The sequence below is a fragment of the Protopterus annectens genome, chromosome 9.part0, assembly GCF_019279795.1.
Source record: "Protopterus annectens isolate FY-2018-M chromosome 9.part0, PAN1.0, whole genome shotgun sequence".
Classification (NCBI taxonomy): Eukaryota; Metazoa; Chordata; order Ceratodontiformes; family Protopteridae; genus Protopterus; species Protopterus annectens.
The window spans coordinates 1187753277-1187773732 of record NC_056743.1 but is presented as its reverse complement, the minus strand read 5'-3'; the positions used below and the strand labels follow the sequence as shown (position 1 = coordinate 1187773732).

Here is a 20456-nt window from a genome sequence, read left to right as displayed (position 1 = left end):
TATCATGTAGCATAATTCACTACCACTAGGATATAGTGTGGACTTGGGGTGTTCAGAGGACCCACAATATCAATAGCTACCCTCTGAAATGGCTCCTCAATCACAGGCAAAGGCATCAAAGGAGCTCTCACCTTGTCTCCTCCCTCGCCTACCTTTTGGCACTGCTCATAGGTCCTGCAGTACCCTGTTACATCTCTGAAAATTCCAGGCCAATAGAAGTTCTGCATAATATGCCTCTTTTTACATTTTATGCCCGTATGACCTGCAAAGGGAATATCATGGGCTATGGTTAGAAGTGCTAGATGGTAGGCTCTAGGCACTACCAACTGTTGTACTCTCTTACCTTCTAGCCCTCCCTCAGGGGTCCACTCTCTGTATAGTAACCCTTTGTCCCAGTATACAGAGTCCCCCTTCCCTTGAGAATCAGGTGCCTCCCTAGTTACCTGCCTCAGGCCTTGCAATGTAGGGTCTGAGAGCTGATCCTGCCTCAACTCTCTCCTTGTAACCCTTCCCAGCTCCCCTTCCACTGAAAGACTGGCATCCTCTGACAGTGGTACCTCACTGTCAGCCTGGGTACTACTACTCACCTCTATCTTTGCAGTTACCCTGTCCAAGGGAACATGAGTACCCACAAGCAGCTGTGGCTCACCTTCAGTCTCACTGCTACAGAGTAGCTCCCTCCCTGAAGTAACCACTTCAGCAGTCGTGGCTGCAAGTATGAAGTCTGTCTGGGTCTCCCTCAGGCTACCAGACCCACATGCTTGTCTCCTGGCCTCACTGCATGTAACTGCATAAGTACATGGTACTGCTTCATCCAAATCCTTCCCTCTCAGGACATCTGCAGGATGGTAGTTCCATATCCCTGTTGTCTCAAGTCAACCTACTATTGGCATTTTGTCTTTCCCACTTACTGGCTCCCTCACCTTTGATCCCCCACCTTGCCTCCGTGGACACCTGTATGCTACATGGCCCCACTGGTTGCATTCAAAACATTTAACCCTAGCTCCTGGATGTGTATCTGGACTAGTGGCTTCCCCTGCTACTGGCAGATTCTGTTGGGGCAGTCTGTGCTGCCCACCACGGGTTCCTTTAGACTCATGAACAGTACTGGGGGGTCCCCTTCCTGTGCAGGGCTGTCCTGCTTGCCAAGTATAGGTCTCCCTTCTTCCCCAACTCATCTGAAGTAGAACTTTGTCTATCAGCTAACCAGATCCTCATGTCCTCAGGCAAAGTGCTAAGGGCTTGTTCCCTCACCAAAGGTCTGCCAGCCCTTCAGAAGTGGTAACCTGACATCCACTCACCCAGCTATGAAAATAAGTTCTCAGTTCAGCAACATATTCACATACATTTTCATCTGCCTTGCGTCTATGCACACAAAACTTTTTCCTATACATTTCAGATGTTAGCTTAAAACATTCTAAAATACATTTTTTACAGCAGTATAATCAAAACAGACAGAGTCAGGCATTTGTGATATACAAGTTACAGCTTTCTCATGGAGTAAGGGGGTCAGGAACCATACCCAGAGCCTTTGGTCAACACTATACTGTTTGCATACCTACTCAAACATATGAATGAAAGTATCAAAATGATCCCATTCTTTAAATTGCGGAATAAATTTACTGACCTGTTGTGCTTCTGGGGTCCAATTACTCCCTTCCCCATTACCTCCATGTCTCTGGTGAAGAGTCAACATTTCCCTATCATGCTTCGTCTGATGCTCCTTTTCATTGGCTTCTATCTCCAAACGCCTGGCCTCCAACTCAAGTCTCTTTAGCTCCAGCTGGATTTTTAAGTCCACTGCAGAAAGGTTGAGCTGTCCATTTTCCAAGGATATTGTATCTCAACTGCCAGTCTGATTGTTCTTCGCAGAAAGGTTGAGCTGTCCATTCCTTGAGGATATTGTATCTCCACTGCCAGTCTGATTGTCCTCCTGGATGCTGTTTTCTGATGCAGCTGTAACCATGGCTGCAATCAGGTCTGCCTTAGTCTGGTTTCCATGCACCAGTCCCCTAGCCTGGAGCATCTCCACCAGCTGGCTCCTTGTCAGCTTTCCATACTCCTCTGCTGACATGCTGCCTGCTCACCCTGACTAGCTAAGCTGACAAAATAATTAAAACAATTGTGATCTGAACTCTGAGTATTCAGTGCTTGGCTGATTTAGAGTACAAAACACCTTCAGAGATCACTGTGCATAAGCTACAGGATTCACTCTACCCACACCACTGCAAACCACAAGTGAGGATATCTTACCCTAGCCGCTACCAACCACACTGTGATGGCTGTGCCCTGGCCCAGCAATCAAGGAGCCTCAATCCTTACTACTAACACCAGGGAGGTGTCTCATATAAGAGGAAAGGATAATAAACACACACAGTAAAGTACAATTTCCCTTAAGTGCACACAGAGATCACAGTCAGTCTGGGGTTGGTTGCTCCCTTGCTCCCCAGGTCTCCAATAAGACTCCCCACTGGCACAGCTATAGGGTCCAGATTTCAGCCTAACTGGCAAGCTAACCTCCAGTACCCTCTCTGTCCCACCAGTGCTTCGTGTCCTTGCCCAGGTAGCTGATACACCACACGCACTTTGAGATAAGTATTTATACAACTTCACAGACACTCCTGGGAAAGGCTGACACAAATTTTCCAGCTGTGCCCCTTTACCCAGACTGTACAGTAGTAATTACTGCCACCACCAGCTAATACTTATCAGCTACCCAAATGCCCTTAAAAGGGTGTCCAATTATACCTGTGCAATATTATTATCCATTTGGTAATGTGACTAATCCGTCTAAGGCTTGCTTATTAGAGTGGCCTTGTACAATAAACTCTATAAATATGCAATATACTATAGAGCTTACTTATTTCTACACAAACCAGCCACAGGTAAAAGTTTTTTAAAATATTTAATAATAAATAATTAAAAACACAAGACAATACTACTACACCATGGTGATATCTAAGAGTTCAGAGATCACACAGAAACTTAAAAACAATACAGCAGGAAAGTTCTGATATAACAGAAAAACACAAGTCTAATATTTATAGTCCTAGCTATTTCTACAAGAAAACATACTTCTAAGATATTACTTACATAAAGAGAGCATAAGACAGTGCTGAGAGTTGGATATCAAGATCAAAATGCTTACAATCTCTCTCTGAACAATAGTCTTCAAAATCACTAACACATTTCTGCTGGGCCCTCCCAGATTACATCATTTTGACACTTAGGCTTTCCCAGTATACACATTACATAATTTTGATACTTAGTCTGGAGTTCCCAGGCCAACAGGCCACATTATCTAACAAAATAACACCTGCTCAGGAAACCACAACAATAAAAGGCATTTCACATGTACACTCTAGTAACTTATTCCTTAAGTTAAGACAATAGAAATAATGTGTTCAGTTAGCCTCTTTTGCACTACTATTTAGATCAAAATATAAACAAGACATAATTTTGACTTCAAAGAACATTTGAAATGCTTGGCTTAGTGTTCCTTATAGCAGATGGCAATGTTGCTACAATCTTGAAGTTCACATTTTACAGTGTTTTCTTTCATTTAAGAAACAAGGCTGTATTTTACATTTATATTTACAAATGATAGAATTATATATCAAATTCTATTTAACTAGGCTGGCAGCCTTCGCCCATCTTCCCTCAATCTTCATATCTGGTCTTTCCTGATTTTGCCTCATAATTTTGCTCTATCCTTTATAAAAAGTTTGATTTGTTAGCAAATCACTCGGGTTTGTAGACAGTCAATAAATCCAGATGGTTATGCTTCTTATTTTCCAGAAATGCATGTTGATGCAAAAGGTGTTATTCTATTAACTTTTTAATTGATTTAGAATATTTAAAACATATTCCTAAATTTGAGCCTTTATTCTGCTTTTATTATTGGCATTGCACAAAATTCTCCCGCAAAAAAGTTAAGAGTTATAATATTTGTTTTTCTGACAGTATTTATAAAAGTCCCTGAAAGAGAAAACCATCCCACATTTAGATCAGTCACTCTGGGCTGCTGATCTCTCTAGTGCTTACTTTTCTTATGTTCATTATCAGCTTTAATCTAACAGAGTCATATTACAGCCCTATTCAGGTTAAAGAGAGCATAATCAGGAAAGTAATACATTTTCCCCTCATTTTTCTACAGCCAATAGCAGCTTTTGTTGGGCTCCCACACAGTCAGGGATGATTAAGGGGGCCTTCTGCAGCCACAGTTATTGCACGTACCAGAAATGGCTATTTTGTTAGTTTTAGTGACGAATGACCACTAAGCCTGGGGCACTATGTCAATGGTAAAACATTTAATGGAATTGTAAAGCCTGTTACTTGATAAAACACTGTGTTACTGTAACCAGAAATATCTTTCAATTTTAAAGGGAATTATAAGGGTTTTTACCACTCCTTTCATTTATTAATTTTATAGAATTGTTGTACTAGTTTTTATTGGTTCAACAGACATGTTACAAAATATCAAGATAAGATAACTTGCTGTGGTTAAGGGGCCCCCTTAGGAACAGGGAGCCCCCAGCAACCGCAGGGTTCGCTGGTGCCTAAAGCTGGCTGTGATCACAGCTTTCAACAACTTGTTCAATCTGGTCAGACATCTTAGATCAATAAAGAGTATAATAGGCCCTTTGTTTACACTAAGTAATTCCTAAAGGTATCTCACATATTTTATTTAACATAGCTTCATGAAGCTGAGTAGGTATATTGATTCTGCTGGCTTTATACTATAAGTCTTTTACACAAATAAGTTCACTTCAGTATTGCAAGTAAACACAACTATTTGATTGAAGTGATTTGCTATTATCTGGCTACCCATTTATTGTTATATCTTGTAACAACTGTTATTTAAAGTCATCCTTTGTAACATACCTCTGAACTGTCCAGGTTTTCACAGAATGTCCAGATTTGTCCCTCACATTTGTGGTCTGTTTCTCCAAAAATTGTGTTTTTCTGGCAAATCATTGAGGACTGAAGTCTGAAAATAATGGCAGAGATGTGAGTTTCAGACTTCATGCCCTTTATAAAATTCACGCTAATGCAAATCCTGTTATTCTGTCAACTTTCTAACTTTGTAAGAGTAATATTTAAAAATTGTCCCTATTTCTGGGCCTTTATAGCCCCATTCATTATGGCTTTATCCAGATTTCTTGCTCAAAGAGTTTGAGAGGGATGGTGATGACTCTAAAGTCTTCCATTTTCTTAGTAATCATAGATAGTTAGGTGGTAGTTTGATAAATCTCCATTAAGACATCCCTACCTTCTTGTAGGTGTACTCTACTCAGGGTATCAGTTATTCAGATTAGTTCTCCTGGTTTACAATGAACCTGTAGACCCTATGTTTGCTAATACATTGACACTCTTTGAAGTCTTGCTGAACCTTATAGAGCTTTCTTGATCATACTTTAAAGTTGCTTGTTATCTGAGTCTGCAGTGAGTTCATTACCATAGTTACAGTGAGAGAATTTCTGGCAATGAAAATCTATGGACATGATTTTCTTTTCAAGCTTAGCATCACATGTTTGAGCATCAGTTAATGTTTTTGACCCGTAACGTTTTGGTCTGCTTTCTTGCAGTAAAACAGTGCTTACTAGCATCTTCTTGCAGAATAATAGGTTATTCATATCACAGAACTGCAGTGTAGAAGTTTCACTAACTAACCTTTTAAAAACGTTAACGTTTCTGTGTTGGTCATTTGACCAAAACCAAGTAAAATCATACTTTAGTTGTTTCTAAGAGGTACTATTATATTGGACAACTTTGAAATGAACTTATAAAGCCATCACACAGTAGCAAGGGCATTCATAAAACATGACTTATGAGTTTTCAACTTATCCACAACTGTTCTGACTTTATCTGTACCAGATATGCTCCAGTCAGAGTTTAATACGATACAGATCGTACTGTTTCTTAAAAGAACCTCTGACTAGGAGATTATCAGTTACATTGATAATATTTTCTGGACTATCAATCATTTCTGCCCCTTTTCTATTAAACACTTCAGGGGGTGTTGAGATTCTAAAAAAATTGGTCAAAGAAATCTGTATCTGCCTAATGAAGTATTAAAGATGAACAGTTTTGAACTAGTCTAATCTGCCAGAACCTTTGGTTAGCATCAAGCACAGAGATGAAGCAGGCATGGTATAAAGTACATTTTCAATAATCTGAAACAGATAGTGTTCCTGTTGATCTCTTTGCTTAATTTGAGAACATATATATAGTTTCAAATTATTCTGATTCATGATAGTTGTCATATTATTCATTTGATTCAGTTTACTTAGCAATGACTCCCATTGATTTCTTGAGCTTTAAGTCCTGCTTCTTTTTATCCTTGGCTTCATCTGGAATTTACCTTGGAGCATGCACAACAAGTATAACCTTACATTTCTTAACTCTCAGCAATGTACATATTGAGCTAGCAGTACTTTTCAAAAACTTGATAATGCATTTGCTAATTATATTTGTATTCTTAGCTACTGATAGAGCACTTTGCTGAGATTCATGCAAGCTGTCACAGGGTACTATATGAATTTGTGATCTGCCTCTACAGTACTGCACATGTTTTGTCTCACTGCCTCCAAAGTACTGCCAGTTGTTTGTTCAAATCGTTAGCTTTACACCTGCTGCTAGCTATATGAATTAGTAAATCATTATGTAAAAGCATTATGACCTAACATGTTTGGCTGCTTTGAATAGTTCTTCAAGGATATAACTCATAATAATAATCTGCACTGCCTACACTTATACTCACAATCAAGCTACACTTTTTTTCCTACAGGCTCCAGTTTGTGCCCTTAATGTATCAAAAGAGTAAACAGAGATTCAAACAGTTTATTAGATGACTTTACTGCCTTAAACATAGAGTAAAGAATTATAAATCATTGTGCTCCAGTTTTATGATTAAATGAAATATTAATGTGTCATACAACAGGCTTACTGACCACCACTCATCCCTGCAACTGTTTCATGATTATACTTTATTCACAGTATGCATCATGGCAGTGTCCACAGCTACTTCTGCTTAGCTTTGTTCCTTTCCTTCTTATATGTGCACATCTGGCAGCAATACCTTATTTTGACTTATACATACATGTAAATGACCATGCCTCTTACATTCTGTAAAAACGCATACATGTGTTACAGGAATCAGAGACTGGCACTTCAGGATGATGGGTACTCTGTGTCAGGGATGGCTTCTTCTTGCAGTGGGGTAGGGGTGCTACTATATGTCAATGACCTGATGCCACTTTGCTGGCTTGTTGCACTATGGCTTGGAGTCCTCCCTAGAAGGGATGGTGTATGACTGTTTTACTTCAGCGTGGATGGATTACATTTCTGATTTGTCCTGTCAGCTGAAACTGCTATCACTGTCCATGATGAGGGATGTCATACAGCTTCAAATGCAAAACAGGACTATGTATTTTGTGATGGCCTTCCCTACCCTACCCTGACCTCAGACACCACTGTCATTTAATGGAAGTGATACTGGTAATGGCAATTACGGGAAAATGTCCTCATACAGCTGGTGGTAGAGCTGGGTGATATTCTCATTAATCCCAAGTGAGACAGCAATCATCTCCATGCTTGATTAGACTGTAGCAGATTGTAGCAAGATAATAGCTGGAGACATTGGCTGTTTGATCCTAACTGCTACCTGCATAATACTGGACAAGTGTGACAAACACCAGTGCCAGGGAGCCCATGAGGCTGTGCAATGTAAGGTATAGTCACATCAGATGTAGTGTGCTCATCTGTCACCATAATTACAAGGGGAGCATTACTACTGCTCAAAGCCACTGGGGATCCTTCCCCCAATAAGAACACCAACTGCTCACATATTGTCCAGCCTTAGATTCATCTATCATTGAGGCCACACCTTCACCATGCACTGTGGGTTGATATCCACTAAAGATGGAAATAGAGGGTGCCACAGTGTCACCTGACTGTGAGTCAAGTATTTTTGTCTCATTAGCATCAACAACTCCTGTGTGGATGAAGATCTTTTTATTGTTCTGCCCTACCTATGGCGAGTGTCACTGTAACAGTGTACTGTGTGAGTGTGTCCATGCAAGATGCACTTTATGATCCCGTCCTACTTCTGTTCAGGCCTCTCTGCCTGATTTAACCCTTCACACAACTTCCTGAAGCTAATGCATCACATGCGAATTTTGAAGGTGTCTAGTACACCGAAAACCACACTGTATAACCAATATACTTGTGGCATCAATAATTTAAAAAAGAAGACACATATCTTACAGGGACAATTGTGTCCAGCTGGCCTACTTGGTCAACAAATGAATAAAAAAAATGATAAAAATTATATGAAACTAAAATATCAAAGAACATGAAATGTTATATTCATAACTAAAACAAAACATGAAAATCATTGTGATGCCCCTGCATTGACCCAGTAAACAAGGAGCCTCAATCCTCACCACTAGCATCAGTAAAGGAAGTACACATTGGGAGGATGACAAGTACACACACACTAAAGTACAATTTCCCTTAAGAGAATACAGAGATCACAGTCAGTCTGGGAATGGTTTATCCCTCTTTCTCCAGATCCCCAATAAGACTCCCCACTGGTACAGCTATAGGGTTAAGATCTCAGCTGAGGGGTACAGCACCCTCTCTGTCCAACCAGTGCTTTGTGTCCCTGCCCAAATAGCTGACACACACACACACACACACACACACACACACACACACACACACACACACACACACACACACACACACACACACACCTGGGGAAGACTGGCACAGGTTTACTAGCTATGCCCCTTCTGCCCAGACTATAAGGTAGTTATCACTGTCACCAACCCCTACTTATCAGCTACTATAAAGGCCTTTACAAAGGGTGACCAATCCTACTGTGTAATGTTACTATTATCTAAATGGTAAGTGTGACCAAGACCAAAGCTATTTTAGGAGTGGCCTGTACAGTGTCACCAAATACATATGCAAGTACTCTCAGAGCTTAAATATGTCTCACAAATATCAGCCATAAAGATAGGTTTAAATATATTTAATAATAAATAATAAAAGAACAAGACAATACTCAATCTATACAGTAACTGCAGAGTTCAGAATCACAGGAAATATTTTAAAACAACATTGCAGGACAGTCTCAAATAAATACAGAAAATATCTAAACTAATCTTTTCTATTTTCCTATCTATATCTAAAATATATTATGCCCTAAATAGCTTACTTACAGAGAACAGCAAATTCAGAAGTGCTGAATAAATGTTTCTAGGTCCAAGACAAGATATAAAATGCAGTTTTTCTCTGAGAGAGTTAATTATTATTAAATATTTCTGCTGGGTCAGCTTGGATGACATCACTCTTTGTCACCTGCCTTCAGTTTTCATGCTAACAGATACCAACAGAATTTTATCATCTCTGTGTGAGAAGTACATATCTCTCAGATGTGCAGCCGCTAGGAAGCAATAAAACACTTTACATTTTAAATCTAGTAATTAAAATTACTTTAAAGACAATAGAAAAACTTCTAGCTCTAGACATTGTGTCTGCTTACTGAGAGATAACATAATAGGTTCATAGTTTCATAGGTAGGTACTAGGCTATCGGCCCTAGGGCCTATATAAGCCTAGCCAAAAAGGTACCCTGGCTTTCACCACCCAAGAAAATTATTTTTCTCTGCCCCTGTCGAGCAGAGCCACAGAAGTGATCCCTGAGGTGAATTTCCTATCTCCCATTCAATCAAGATTTTTCTTAAAGAGTGCTAATGAGGAGCTTTGTTTGATATAGATAGTTTGTTCCAGAGTATGGGTAGCCTCTGGGACAGGAACCTATCCCTCCAGCATGTTCTGTTTATTGAGGTGACAAGGTTTAGTTCCCTAGAGTGTGTAGCTCAGAGGGATTGGGATTTTTTTAAGTGAAGCATGTCCAACAGCTCTGGGTTTGACATAGCTTTGTATGTTAGGCAGAGATTGCCTCTGAGTAGGCAATATGCGACGGAGTAAAGCTGGAGTTTTTTTTAGATGGTCTGCATAGGGCATCTGTTTGAGGCCAGTAATCTTCTTTGTGAGGTATTTCTGCTGCCTTTCTAGTTGTTGTAGATGTCTTGTGAGGTACAAACCAAAAGAGGCATTGTACTTTATAATGGGTCTAATGAGTGACGAGTAGAGGGGAACAATGACCTCTTTTTTCCTGGATGAGAAACCTTTTGCGATGTGGTGTGCCACGTAGAAGGATTTCCTAACTACTGTGGCGATGTGATTTTCTTGAAGTGTTGCTAGTTAACTCCATGTGTTCCAGCTTCTACTATTAAAACATACATTTGCAGAGGTATATAGTTTATATACATTTCTGTTCTTTTCCAGTAGGGTATACTGTGGTTGCATTCTTGAAGCTCAGTACATAACATACAGTTCAACACACACTTCTGCACCAGTAGTGTAAATTAATCATATTAATGTTCACAAATGACACACGACTATCCACAAAATTCCAGATAGCTGGGCTGGTAGTGTCACAATCATATGAACTTAAAATATGAAAGAACACAAAATTCATGACTTTCTTTAAACAATATGAGAATCCCTTCCAGAAGGGGGATACAAGAACTTCCACCTACAGTTTGACCTTGGAGTGATGTTCACCAATGAATATGCACTGGTTGTATCTCAAATGTAGCCTGATCAGATTCAGCCTGAAAAAAACTGCATGGAGCCATCATGAGGGGTTAGAGATGGATATGATGTCAGTCAACTGCTGGGCAAGAGTAGAGTGGAGTATAACTGATCACAGCCTGGCAATGAAAATTGTCTCATGAAATAGGGAGTTTCATTTCACTGCTGATGAAGGAGACAAAGTATGTACACAAGGTTAAATATAAACAGGGTAACCATTTGAAATGCCAGGACCCATTAGAATGAGTCCAGAAATAGAGACTAAATGGCTGAAAGCTCAGACTTGCATATGCTAAGTCTGAGATGCCATTTCTCAGCATATTTCCTTTTTTCTGAGGTATGGCAATATTGGAGTTAGTATGTGTAAGTTCAGAGAGTGTGGGACTTGCCCCCACATGGAGGTTGCAGAGAAGGCTTGCTTCCCTTGTAAAAATAAGTTTTAAGGAGAAGAGTGATTTTTGAGATTTGTTCTCCTGTGTTTTTGGTTGTTTTTTTTTTTTTTTTTTTTTTTACAGCTTTTAGGCACTTGGCATTTCGAGTGCCAACATTTCAATATGAAGCCTATAAACAGATATAGGTCTATATCGCAACTTTGAAATTACAAAAGTTCATTCGTTGTAATATCGAACCCTACTGTCCGAAACCCAACAAAACTGAAAGCACAGAACAGCGATTTTTTTTCCCAGGGAAAAAAAAAACTTAACCTTAAACTGAAGTTTAACAACATGGGGCTGTGCTCCCTCCCCCACACTTAAATATACCAACTCCAAGATCGCACCATAGTGGAGGAAATAGCAAAGCTCCGAAAACAGCCCACTGATTTTTTTCCCTGGGAAAAAAGTCGATGTGCCGTGGCTTTGCTATTTTCCACTTTCGGACTTTAGGGTTCGATATTACAATGTTCGAACTTTTGTAAATTCAACGTTGTGGTATAGACTCAATAGATATAGTTGGTCTTGTGTCTACACACAGTATTAGTTCTCTAACCAGACTTCACAATCAGAGGTGATCTCTTTCCTGCTTTGAAGATGTCTCCCTACAGAGGTCCTAGGTAGGTGTAAAGATTCTCAAAACCACTTGGGTGGGATCCATATGACTGGAGTTTGTGCCAGTAGATAGGAGGGCTACCCTTTGTACAGCTGTGAGTTTCAGGAAGGAAAATGTATTTGTTTGTGCATTTGCATCTAACATCAGTTCAGCTTTCTGGAGATTATAGGAGTGATGTTTGATACAGTACCACCTACTAGTCTGGAGTTCTACTGAGAGACTTGAACTCTATTCTGGAGAATGGAGGACACACCTGGAGGAATGAGACTGGGAAGAATGGGACTGGGAGGAATGTAAATGGCAGGAACAGGAAGGTGAGGAATGGGACTGGGAGGAATGAGAATGGGCGGAATTGGACTGGGAGGAATAGGAAGGGGAGGAATGGGAATGGGAGGAATGGGATTAGGAGGAATGGGAATGGGAATAGGAATGGGAATGGGAGGAATGAGACTGGGAGGAATGGGAAGATTGGCTTGCCTGAGCTAAACTTAAATGGTAAATTGTGAGTAGAATTCTGAGGTAGTCACTGATTTTGAATAATGAGCACCATGCTAAAACACGCAAATGCTCATCAGTGTATTTTGTACCAGAGTGCTATGGGCCAAAAGTCAGTGATTGATGTTTTAGTCATGGCATCAGATCTGAGGGCCAATATTCTGTACACCTGGGTCAAGAAAAGTAATAAGCTTTCATCTGATTACCTATTTGTGATGAGTTTGGTTACACAGCTGGATGGTGGCCGGAGTGGCCTGAAAAACCCAACCAGACAGTGAAGCCGTCTTGAGAACACCTAGCTATCAGATACTTCTATATGGGATGAGTTTATCTCTCATTGCTATATACCACTGGAAGTAAGGGACTTTATTCAAGCTTCAGTAGCTGAGACAACAGCAGGAGGCTGTGAATTAAAGTCAGTTGTTGTTTGTCATGATAGTAACTCAGGGACTCTCTAATGAATACAAGGGGTGACAGGAGCTATTAAGTTAGACAAAGATGCAGGAAACTCTCCAAATCTGAGATAAAAATACAGAGAAGACCAAGATGTAGCATCTTCAGCAGTTACCAAAGTGAAAGCTAGCATGTGTGGAGTTTAGTAAGACCATGGCGAATGACCATTGGATATTGTTAGACAGGTTGTGGTAAGCCATCTGGACTCAGTGTGGACAGGATTTACATTACAGAGGTAGTTTTTAGGAAGGGTGGAAAAACTCTGACCTTGACTGGGAGCACTGTCCATAAAAAAAAAAGAATATTTTGTGGAATTCTTGGACCTGGAGTTCATGCCTTTCTTTGAGGCAAGCAATACTCAAGTTCGTAAAGTCCAGTCTATTTAGACTGAATCTATTTCTGTGGACAAGTTCACCCAGGGAGTTAAAACATTTTGTGGTGACAAGGTTATAGTAGTGGATGAAGTCCAGCATGAAATGCTGAAAGAAATGGATATTGTTCAGGAATCAAAGTTAATGCACAATTTTAATGTTGCATAGAAGACTGAGATGGCACCTCTGAATTGTTAGACTGGGGTGTTGGCACCCATTTGCAGAATTAGGATACAGGAAGATGTGTTCCAATTACAAAGGGAACACACTTTTCTGGCTCATCAAGAAAGCCTATGGTAGGTGCTGGAAAGCTGACTTCATCTGATAGCTGCCTCTGATTTAGGAGGAGCAATGCATATTCCAGCCTGATAAGAAACCCTTGGTCAACTCTTTGTCCTTGCAGAAATACTGGAGGGGTCATGGGAGTTTACCTGCATTGCTGGCAAACATTTTGTAAGCTGGGATAAGACATATTACCACCTACCTGGAATGTCTTGTGGGAAGGTCTATAACAGTACAGAGTCCCAGAGTCATTGCTATGTGCAAAGCCAACCAATTGTGAGCCGTGTCTGCATGTTCAGTGTTAAGACAAGTATACTTAAGTTGGGAATAAGTGATCAGGAAGCTTGCATCTTGTTCACCCTCCTCCAGCTCATAATTTACATGGCAGACTATCATGGGACTGCTGAGGTTTAGATGGTAACTAGTTTTAGGACATGAGAGCCGCATCCTTGTTTACACATGATGTTTATTTTTTTATTGACTTACCGACTTCCTTACTTACTTAACTACTTATTGTTTACCAGGTTAGTGCACTGGCCAACAGCGAACAATTTCAGGCTCAGTTTGGGTGAAAATCAAAACATTTCACAAACAAGAACAGGTAGAAATGTAAGCAATAACAGAGTAGTTCAAATTAGGTACACAGAAAAATGTAGATGTACATATTGTGTTCTTGGCCTGAGGTGACTGTGATCTTTGGTGTACATTAGAGTGATACATAACAAGTATGAATTCACTTGGAGGAAAATCAGCCATTCCAAATCATAGGCCTTGAGTCACTCCTAGAAAAGAAGGGATTAGTCTCTACAGGTGAGAGGGGATTAGCTATCACAAATAGAGGGGTTTAACTATGTTGGGGTGTTGTTCATGAATGAGACAGAGGGGATCAGAAGATTGACCAGATGACTTCTATACTGACTCACAAATTAGCACAGTCTATATCTCCATCCTTGCTTATGTGCCTGAGTGTTGGGTAGTGGCAAAAATATGAGATTATGCATACAAGTGAAGGATATGAAGCACCTTTCCAGAGTTGATGGGTTCAGTGTCAGGGATATGATGGTGTGTTCAGCAAACCAGGAGGCTGTTGGAATAGAGTTCCTTCTGCTCTGGGAAGACAGGAGCCATCTGATGTGGTTTTGGTACCCAGAGAGGATGGTCACTGGACATGTCTAGGATGAGTTGAACCAAGAACAGCTGACAGGAGGACTGGAGGCAGACAAAAGCACACTAAGCAGATTATGTCTCTCAGCTTGCCTGAGAATGCCCGGTGAGCCTACAGGAATATTTAGGAACTTTTGTTGAGAAAGTACTGTCTGGTCTATCCTGTTTAACAAAATATATGAATGGGTAATCATATCTAGCTACTATGTTTCAACTATCATAGAGCACAAACTTATAGCAGGTTAAGAATCATAACTAATGGGAATGCTATACTCCCCCTTCCTCTTCAACACTCGGAGGCTTCATCATCATAATGCCTAACTTGAAATAATTCGCTGTGAAGTTACAATAGTTACAACACGTTAGTCTTACCCACTTCAAAAACTTGTGTCACTCACCCTCCCTAATCTCAAAAAAAAGTAACCTGGCAGCAGAGTGCTTTCTCCTATAACAACTACCGAGCAGGCAGTATAAGTTCCTCCACATCATAGCCCATTTAAAGCAGTCATGTTTCTTATGAAATGGGCCATCAGCTAACAGAGCAGTGCCTTCTCCATGGCTCACGGTCACTCTTAAGGATGAATGAGTTACTGTTACCAGTACAGCCATTCACCACAGTGACAGAATCAGCATACCATTCATTGTCCCATCTTAGAAACAAACAAACACATCTCTCAAAAAGCTCTGTGTATGTTGAGCTGATATAGTTTTCTGTGCTGAAGAAGTGACCTTTAGATTGTCAAGGTGTGGTCATATGCAGTTGATCTTTTAGTGTCTGAACTCACATGGTGCAGCCTTTCTAGATGTGGCAGTTTTCCTAGATTCCCTTAATAAGTTCCATTGTGTTTGCATAAATACCAGCAGCACCGCTCCAGCACCATGTGTCTGCAGTTCTGCTCATTCTTCTTCTAAAGTTAGGATACTTTCTAAATATGAACATATTACATCAACGGCAGTTTCTTTTCTTTCTTACAGAAAAACAAAACAACACATTGTTGAACATTCTGCATTTGGATCATTCCACCCCAATTATTTATGCTGCAACTTCCCACCAATTATATCAAGAATATCTCACTTCATTATATTCAAAAGGACAAGGCTGTGCTTCACAGCTGGCATTTTCTTTAAACTCCATTAATTTGTTCTTTTAACCTACTCAATTCAGTTCATTATCACAGTTTAAGCCTGGCACTGGAACATGAATGCAATCCTGGATAGGATGCCAGTCTGTCAGAAGACACACACACACACACACACACACACACACACACACACACACACACACACACACACACACACATGCATGCACACTCTTGTTCATTCATGGTAGATACACCCAGACTTCTCAACTGTCCCTATTTTAAAGGAACATTCCTATTTTCAGGCCTCACATTGTATGGGTTCCTGTGAGTGCTCCAGTTTCCTCTCACATCCCAAAGACATGCATTAGGTGGAATGGATACTTTGGCCATAGGTGTGAACATGCATGCAGTTGTGTGGTATGGAAGAACAGCTGTGGCATGGCTAGCCACCCAACATTGCGAACTATGGCTCTAGATGATTGTCACTGTTGAAGTGACACCCTGAACCCATGTGTAAAAAGTGGGAAAAAAGGGTTGTGGATTGATGAATGGATTCCGATTTTCAGGCCTGATTTACCCCAACACATGATGTACCTATTTTTGGAGGTATGTCCTTATTTTCAGGTTTGGTTTACTCCTTCACACAATTTTCTGAATCCCCCTCATCACATGTGATTTTTGAAGTTGTCTAGTGCACAGAATATAGTACTACATGACAAACATACTAATAGCACCAATAATTTAAAGAAACTGGAAACACATCTTAGAATTCCATTTTTCAGAACCAAAGATAAATGATCTTGTGTGTTAGAATTCTGCAATATAGTTCATTAAACTCTCAGGCGGCCACGGTGGTGCAGTGGTTAGCATTGTCACCTCACAGCAAGAGGTTCTCCGGTTCGATCCTTGGCTGGGGTGCCTTCTGTGCAGAGTCTGCATGTCCTCCTGGAGTTTTCTCTGGTGTTCCTTTTTCCTTCCCCCCATCCCCCAAATGCATGCAGTAGTAGATTGGACCTCTAAATTGGTCCTAGGTAGAGTGTGCGTGTGTGTCTCTTCTGAAGAAGGGGGTGCCGGCTGGCAACTTGACACTGTAAAAATCCACTGCCAATCATGAGCAGATAGTGGCAACCCCTAAAGAAGAAGAAGATCATTAAACTCTCAAGATTTTACACTCTCTCTCTCTCTTTGATAATGTAGTTATATTTTCCATCATTTCTGTCCCTCTCTGCTTTTAAAACGTGTTCCTGAGTAGTAGCCTACATTCCTACTGTAAGTAGAAAGAGGAATGTAACATTTGGTATGCACAATTTATGCTAATTAGCTGACCAGATTTTTGAATGGATGTATATAGCTTTAAAGGGCCTTTGTGCCTATTTGCAATGTCTGCAGGCTGAAAGATATGGACCCACCTGCTGGTAGTTTGGAGGATCACCAATTCAGCTACAGTAGTTTTGGGGTGTGGGATTGAATATGAGAAGTTAGCAAAACCCCTGTGTGAACACAGGATGAACACAAAGACAGCACACAGAAAGCATTCTGGTGAAGAATTAGAGTTAACAATCAATTACTGAAGGCAGCACTTTTAACTACTGTACCACTCTCACTAAAATATGGTATTTTTAAGATTCCACGTGGCTTGAGCTATCTTTATATTAGTAATGAAATGACATTCATTTGAGTTGCAATTAAATTAAAGTGTAAGAAATTAACAGAATCGACAGTAACTGTTCTTATATTATTGCAAAATTAATTTCCAAAAATGTTTAGTGAAATATATATATGACGATGATACATCTGATAAAATATTGTTGCCAATTTTCAATTTTATTCAGATTTAAAATAATAGAAAACAAGACAGATGCCATGGTGAAACATCTTTTTTTTTGTTTTTTTAATCTACATTTTTATTTTGGTGCATTCCACTCTCCTGAAGACAGCACAGAGCATGCTTGAAACCTATAACTAACCTTTTTTAACTCTAAAATAGATTATTATTGCTTCACTCATCTTTAGTTCATGTCCTTTCTGCACAGGAGTCTAAAATAGATTTTACAAACTATTTACTGGCAGCAAAATACAAAATTGCAAATATTTTATTCCTAATTTTCATGCTGGTATCTGTAGCATAAATATATGCTACACGTATAAATGATATAAAGCTGGCATGTTACAAGTTCTACATTTTAAAATAACAGTTGTAGAAATATTCTATAAATATGTTTAAGGATTTCTGTTTCTCTGCCAAAGCTTGACTCCTGCTGGTATTCGTAGTGACCTGGGTTCAGTGAGAAGAGTTATATCTTAGGGATATAGGTCAACTCCCAAAGGGTGGATTGTTTGTAATTGATAATTCCCCTGGAGGAGACCAGAGACAGCCAGATAGCTAGCTTGTAGTGTTTGGGGGGTGGGGGTGTTGGTGGGGGTAGCACAGTCAGAGGTATGATTTTAGTAGACTGAAATGTATGCAGCATGTTTGACATAGCAACTTGCTGTTGTTTCCTCAAGCTCACAGCTGACCAGATGTTGGCCACATGATCTGTTGTTAGTTTTAGTTACTGCACCAAGAGAGCTTAAAACCCACTTGAATATCTGGGCATGAAAGTAAGCAAAGAAACACATCCTTCTCAGAGACAAATTACCACCGAATGAAGGTTACAGTTATTTTATCAAGCACAAGAGTAGAATAAAAAAGTTCAGACATTACAGCAGAGACTAATGATAGTCTAAGCTAGACAGACATGAAGGGAAGGTACATTGTGTATGAGACAGACCCCATCCCAAAGTATGCCTTAATTATCTGCACTGTTGCCAAACTGTAAGGCCCTACTTTGGCCTTAGTATAGTGGTAGAGCATATAATTTCATACTAAGGAATCTTACAAGGCAAAAAATAATCGTTTTTATAAAACAACATGATGAAATTTTAGAAGTTAATGCTACTTCATCTTCAAGAATCCTTAGAGCTTTTGTTTTAATCAAGAGAAACTCAGCAAAGACCAGAGATACACGGGTAGGTGAGTTCTGAGAATTACAAAATGTAGATCTTTGTTTTGTCTTCAGTTTATGCAAGTGCCTGTTTAAGCTTACAGACTTAAAGCTTAGCTTTTATGCCATTTTATTTTAAATTTTAATACTTTTGCAAAGATAGGTGCTTTATAGATTTGAGTTTCACAAAGTTTTACCGCTTTAGGTGCCAGAATACTATATATGGAATTAACAAACTGTAGCCTACCTGCATTCATCCGTAACAAAACTAATTGTAGTTATATTGTTGTTGGTGTCACTGTTGTGGCGATGGTATAAGGCGCCGTTAATGTCAGACTAATGCACATTTTTATTAAATTTAAGTAGATGATTGGCTTGATCTCTGTAAAGTCATACCAAATGTTTCCCCAAGACTTTTCATATATTTCTATAATTATTTTTAAGCCTTGTACTTATTCCATTGGACTATATGAGTTTTAATGACTATTAAAAAGATGACATTTGTGTACAGTCTGAAATGATATAAAAGGTATACCTTGTGGCTATATCTCCTTCAGTAATTCTGAACTATGGTTTAAACCTTTTTATTTTCTTTTTTTAGCTTAAGACCATTACTAAATCTTTGTACTATACACGTGCCAACGACCATCACAAGGAACGTATGTGGAACAACTATCGTCCTGTGCAACCTCTCAATAAAAGAGTAGTCAGTCATTATTTAAAATGAATTCCTTTTGATCTGGCTGTACTACTTACTGTGGATGCTGTTATTCTTATTTCTGTATTTCAATATATGTGGCTGCACAGATAAATACAGAACTGCAATTAATGTCATGTCTTTCTGCAGGACAAAGTGCTGTTTCAGCACAGTGGCTCAAAACCCCATAGAAAAGTTCACCTAATGTATGTTGTTTAAAATAAGAGACAGTAGGCATCATGCAACTGTTATTAGCAATAAAATGCATTTATGTATTTACTTACTTATTCATTTCAATTTAACAGGAGTAGTACACTGATCACAATGGATCAGCTTTAGTTTCAATACAGAGACAAGAGGAATTCACAAACAAAAACATATTTGCAGTTTTTTACATTGAAAGAAAGTATTTAACATAATATTGGGACTGAGATAGATAAAAAGACTGAGATCTATACAGATATAAAGTATAATAAACATGTTGCAATACTTATAAGAAATGGATCTTGCACTAAGAGTACACTAATTAAAACATAACTCACCTATAAAATGAACATATCTGAATGCACTAGAAAGAAATTAAGTAAATAAATAAACAGAATATGAGTAGGTTTAGTTGGTGAGATCTACAAAATAGCTTGTATTGTAGAGAACATAGTTTGTGCATTATGCCTTCACCACTCATTATGAAACTCATTTAGTATACCTACATGACAAGATATTTTGTATTTATGTACAAAATGAGCACTAAAGACTCTATTATAAAACCGTGCACACTAGTGCATGGCCCACCAAAAACAAATCACCAAAAAAAAAAAAAAAAGCCAGCACCCAGAATTCCAACAAAGCCTTGTCAGAACCCTGGGTGCTGGCCTTTTTTCATGTATTTTTATGTGTGTGTTTGTGTGTGTGTGTGTCTGTGTGTGTGTGTGTGTGTGTGTAATATATATACATATATATATATATATATATATATATATATATATATATATATATATATATTCCACAGAAAAATAATATAAATGGAAGTTTACAATGAAAACTCAGGAAAAAAGTCTTTACAAGAGGGAAGCCCTATGACCCCATGTCCCTGCTGCTTTAAACATATTATCTTTGAGACTGCACAATTGCACGACTGTGAGGAATAAGAAAATACTTCCTTAACAGCACTGTTTGGCAAGTTAAAATACATTCGTCACACCTGCTAACTT

The 20456-nt window shown here is 39.2% G+C and overlaps 1 protein-coding gene across 4 annotated transcripts in view; it reads left to right on the top strand.

The window, feature by feature from the left end:
- LOC122811923 (carbonic anhydrase 6-like) overlaps positions 1–19524 on the top strand; it is a 255244-nt gene extending 235720 nt beyond the window's left edge. For all 4 annotated transcript variants that reach the window (XM_044084093.1, XM_044084092.1, XM_044084095.1 and 1 more), the window contains one exon: positions 19150–19524. In XM_044084093.1, the coding sequence (XP_043940028.1) occupies positions 19150–19275 (126 nt within the window). In that variant the 3' untranslated portion in view covers positions 19276–19524. The remainder of the gene's footprint in view (positions 1–19149) is intronic.
- The last annotated feature ends 932 nt before the right edge of the window (positions 19525–20456 follow it).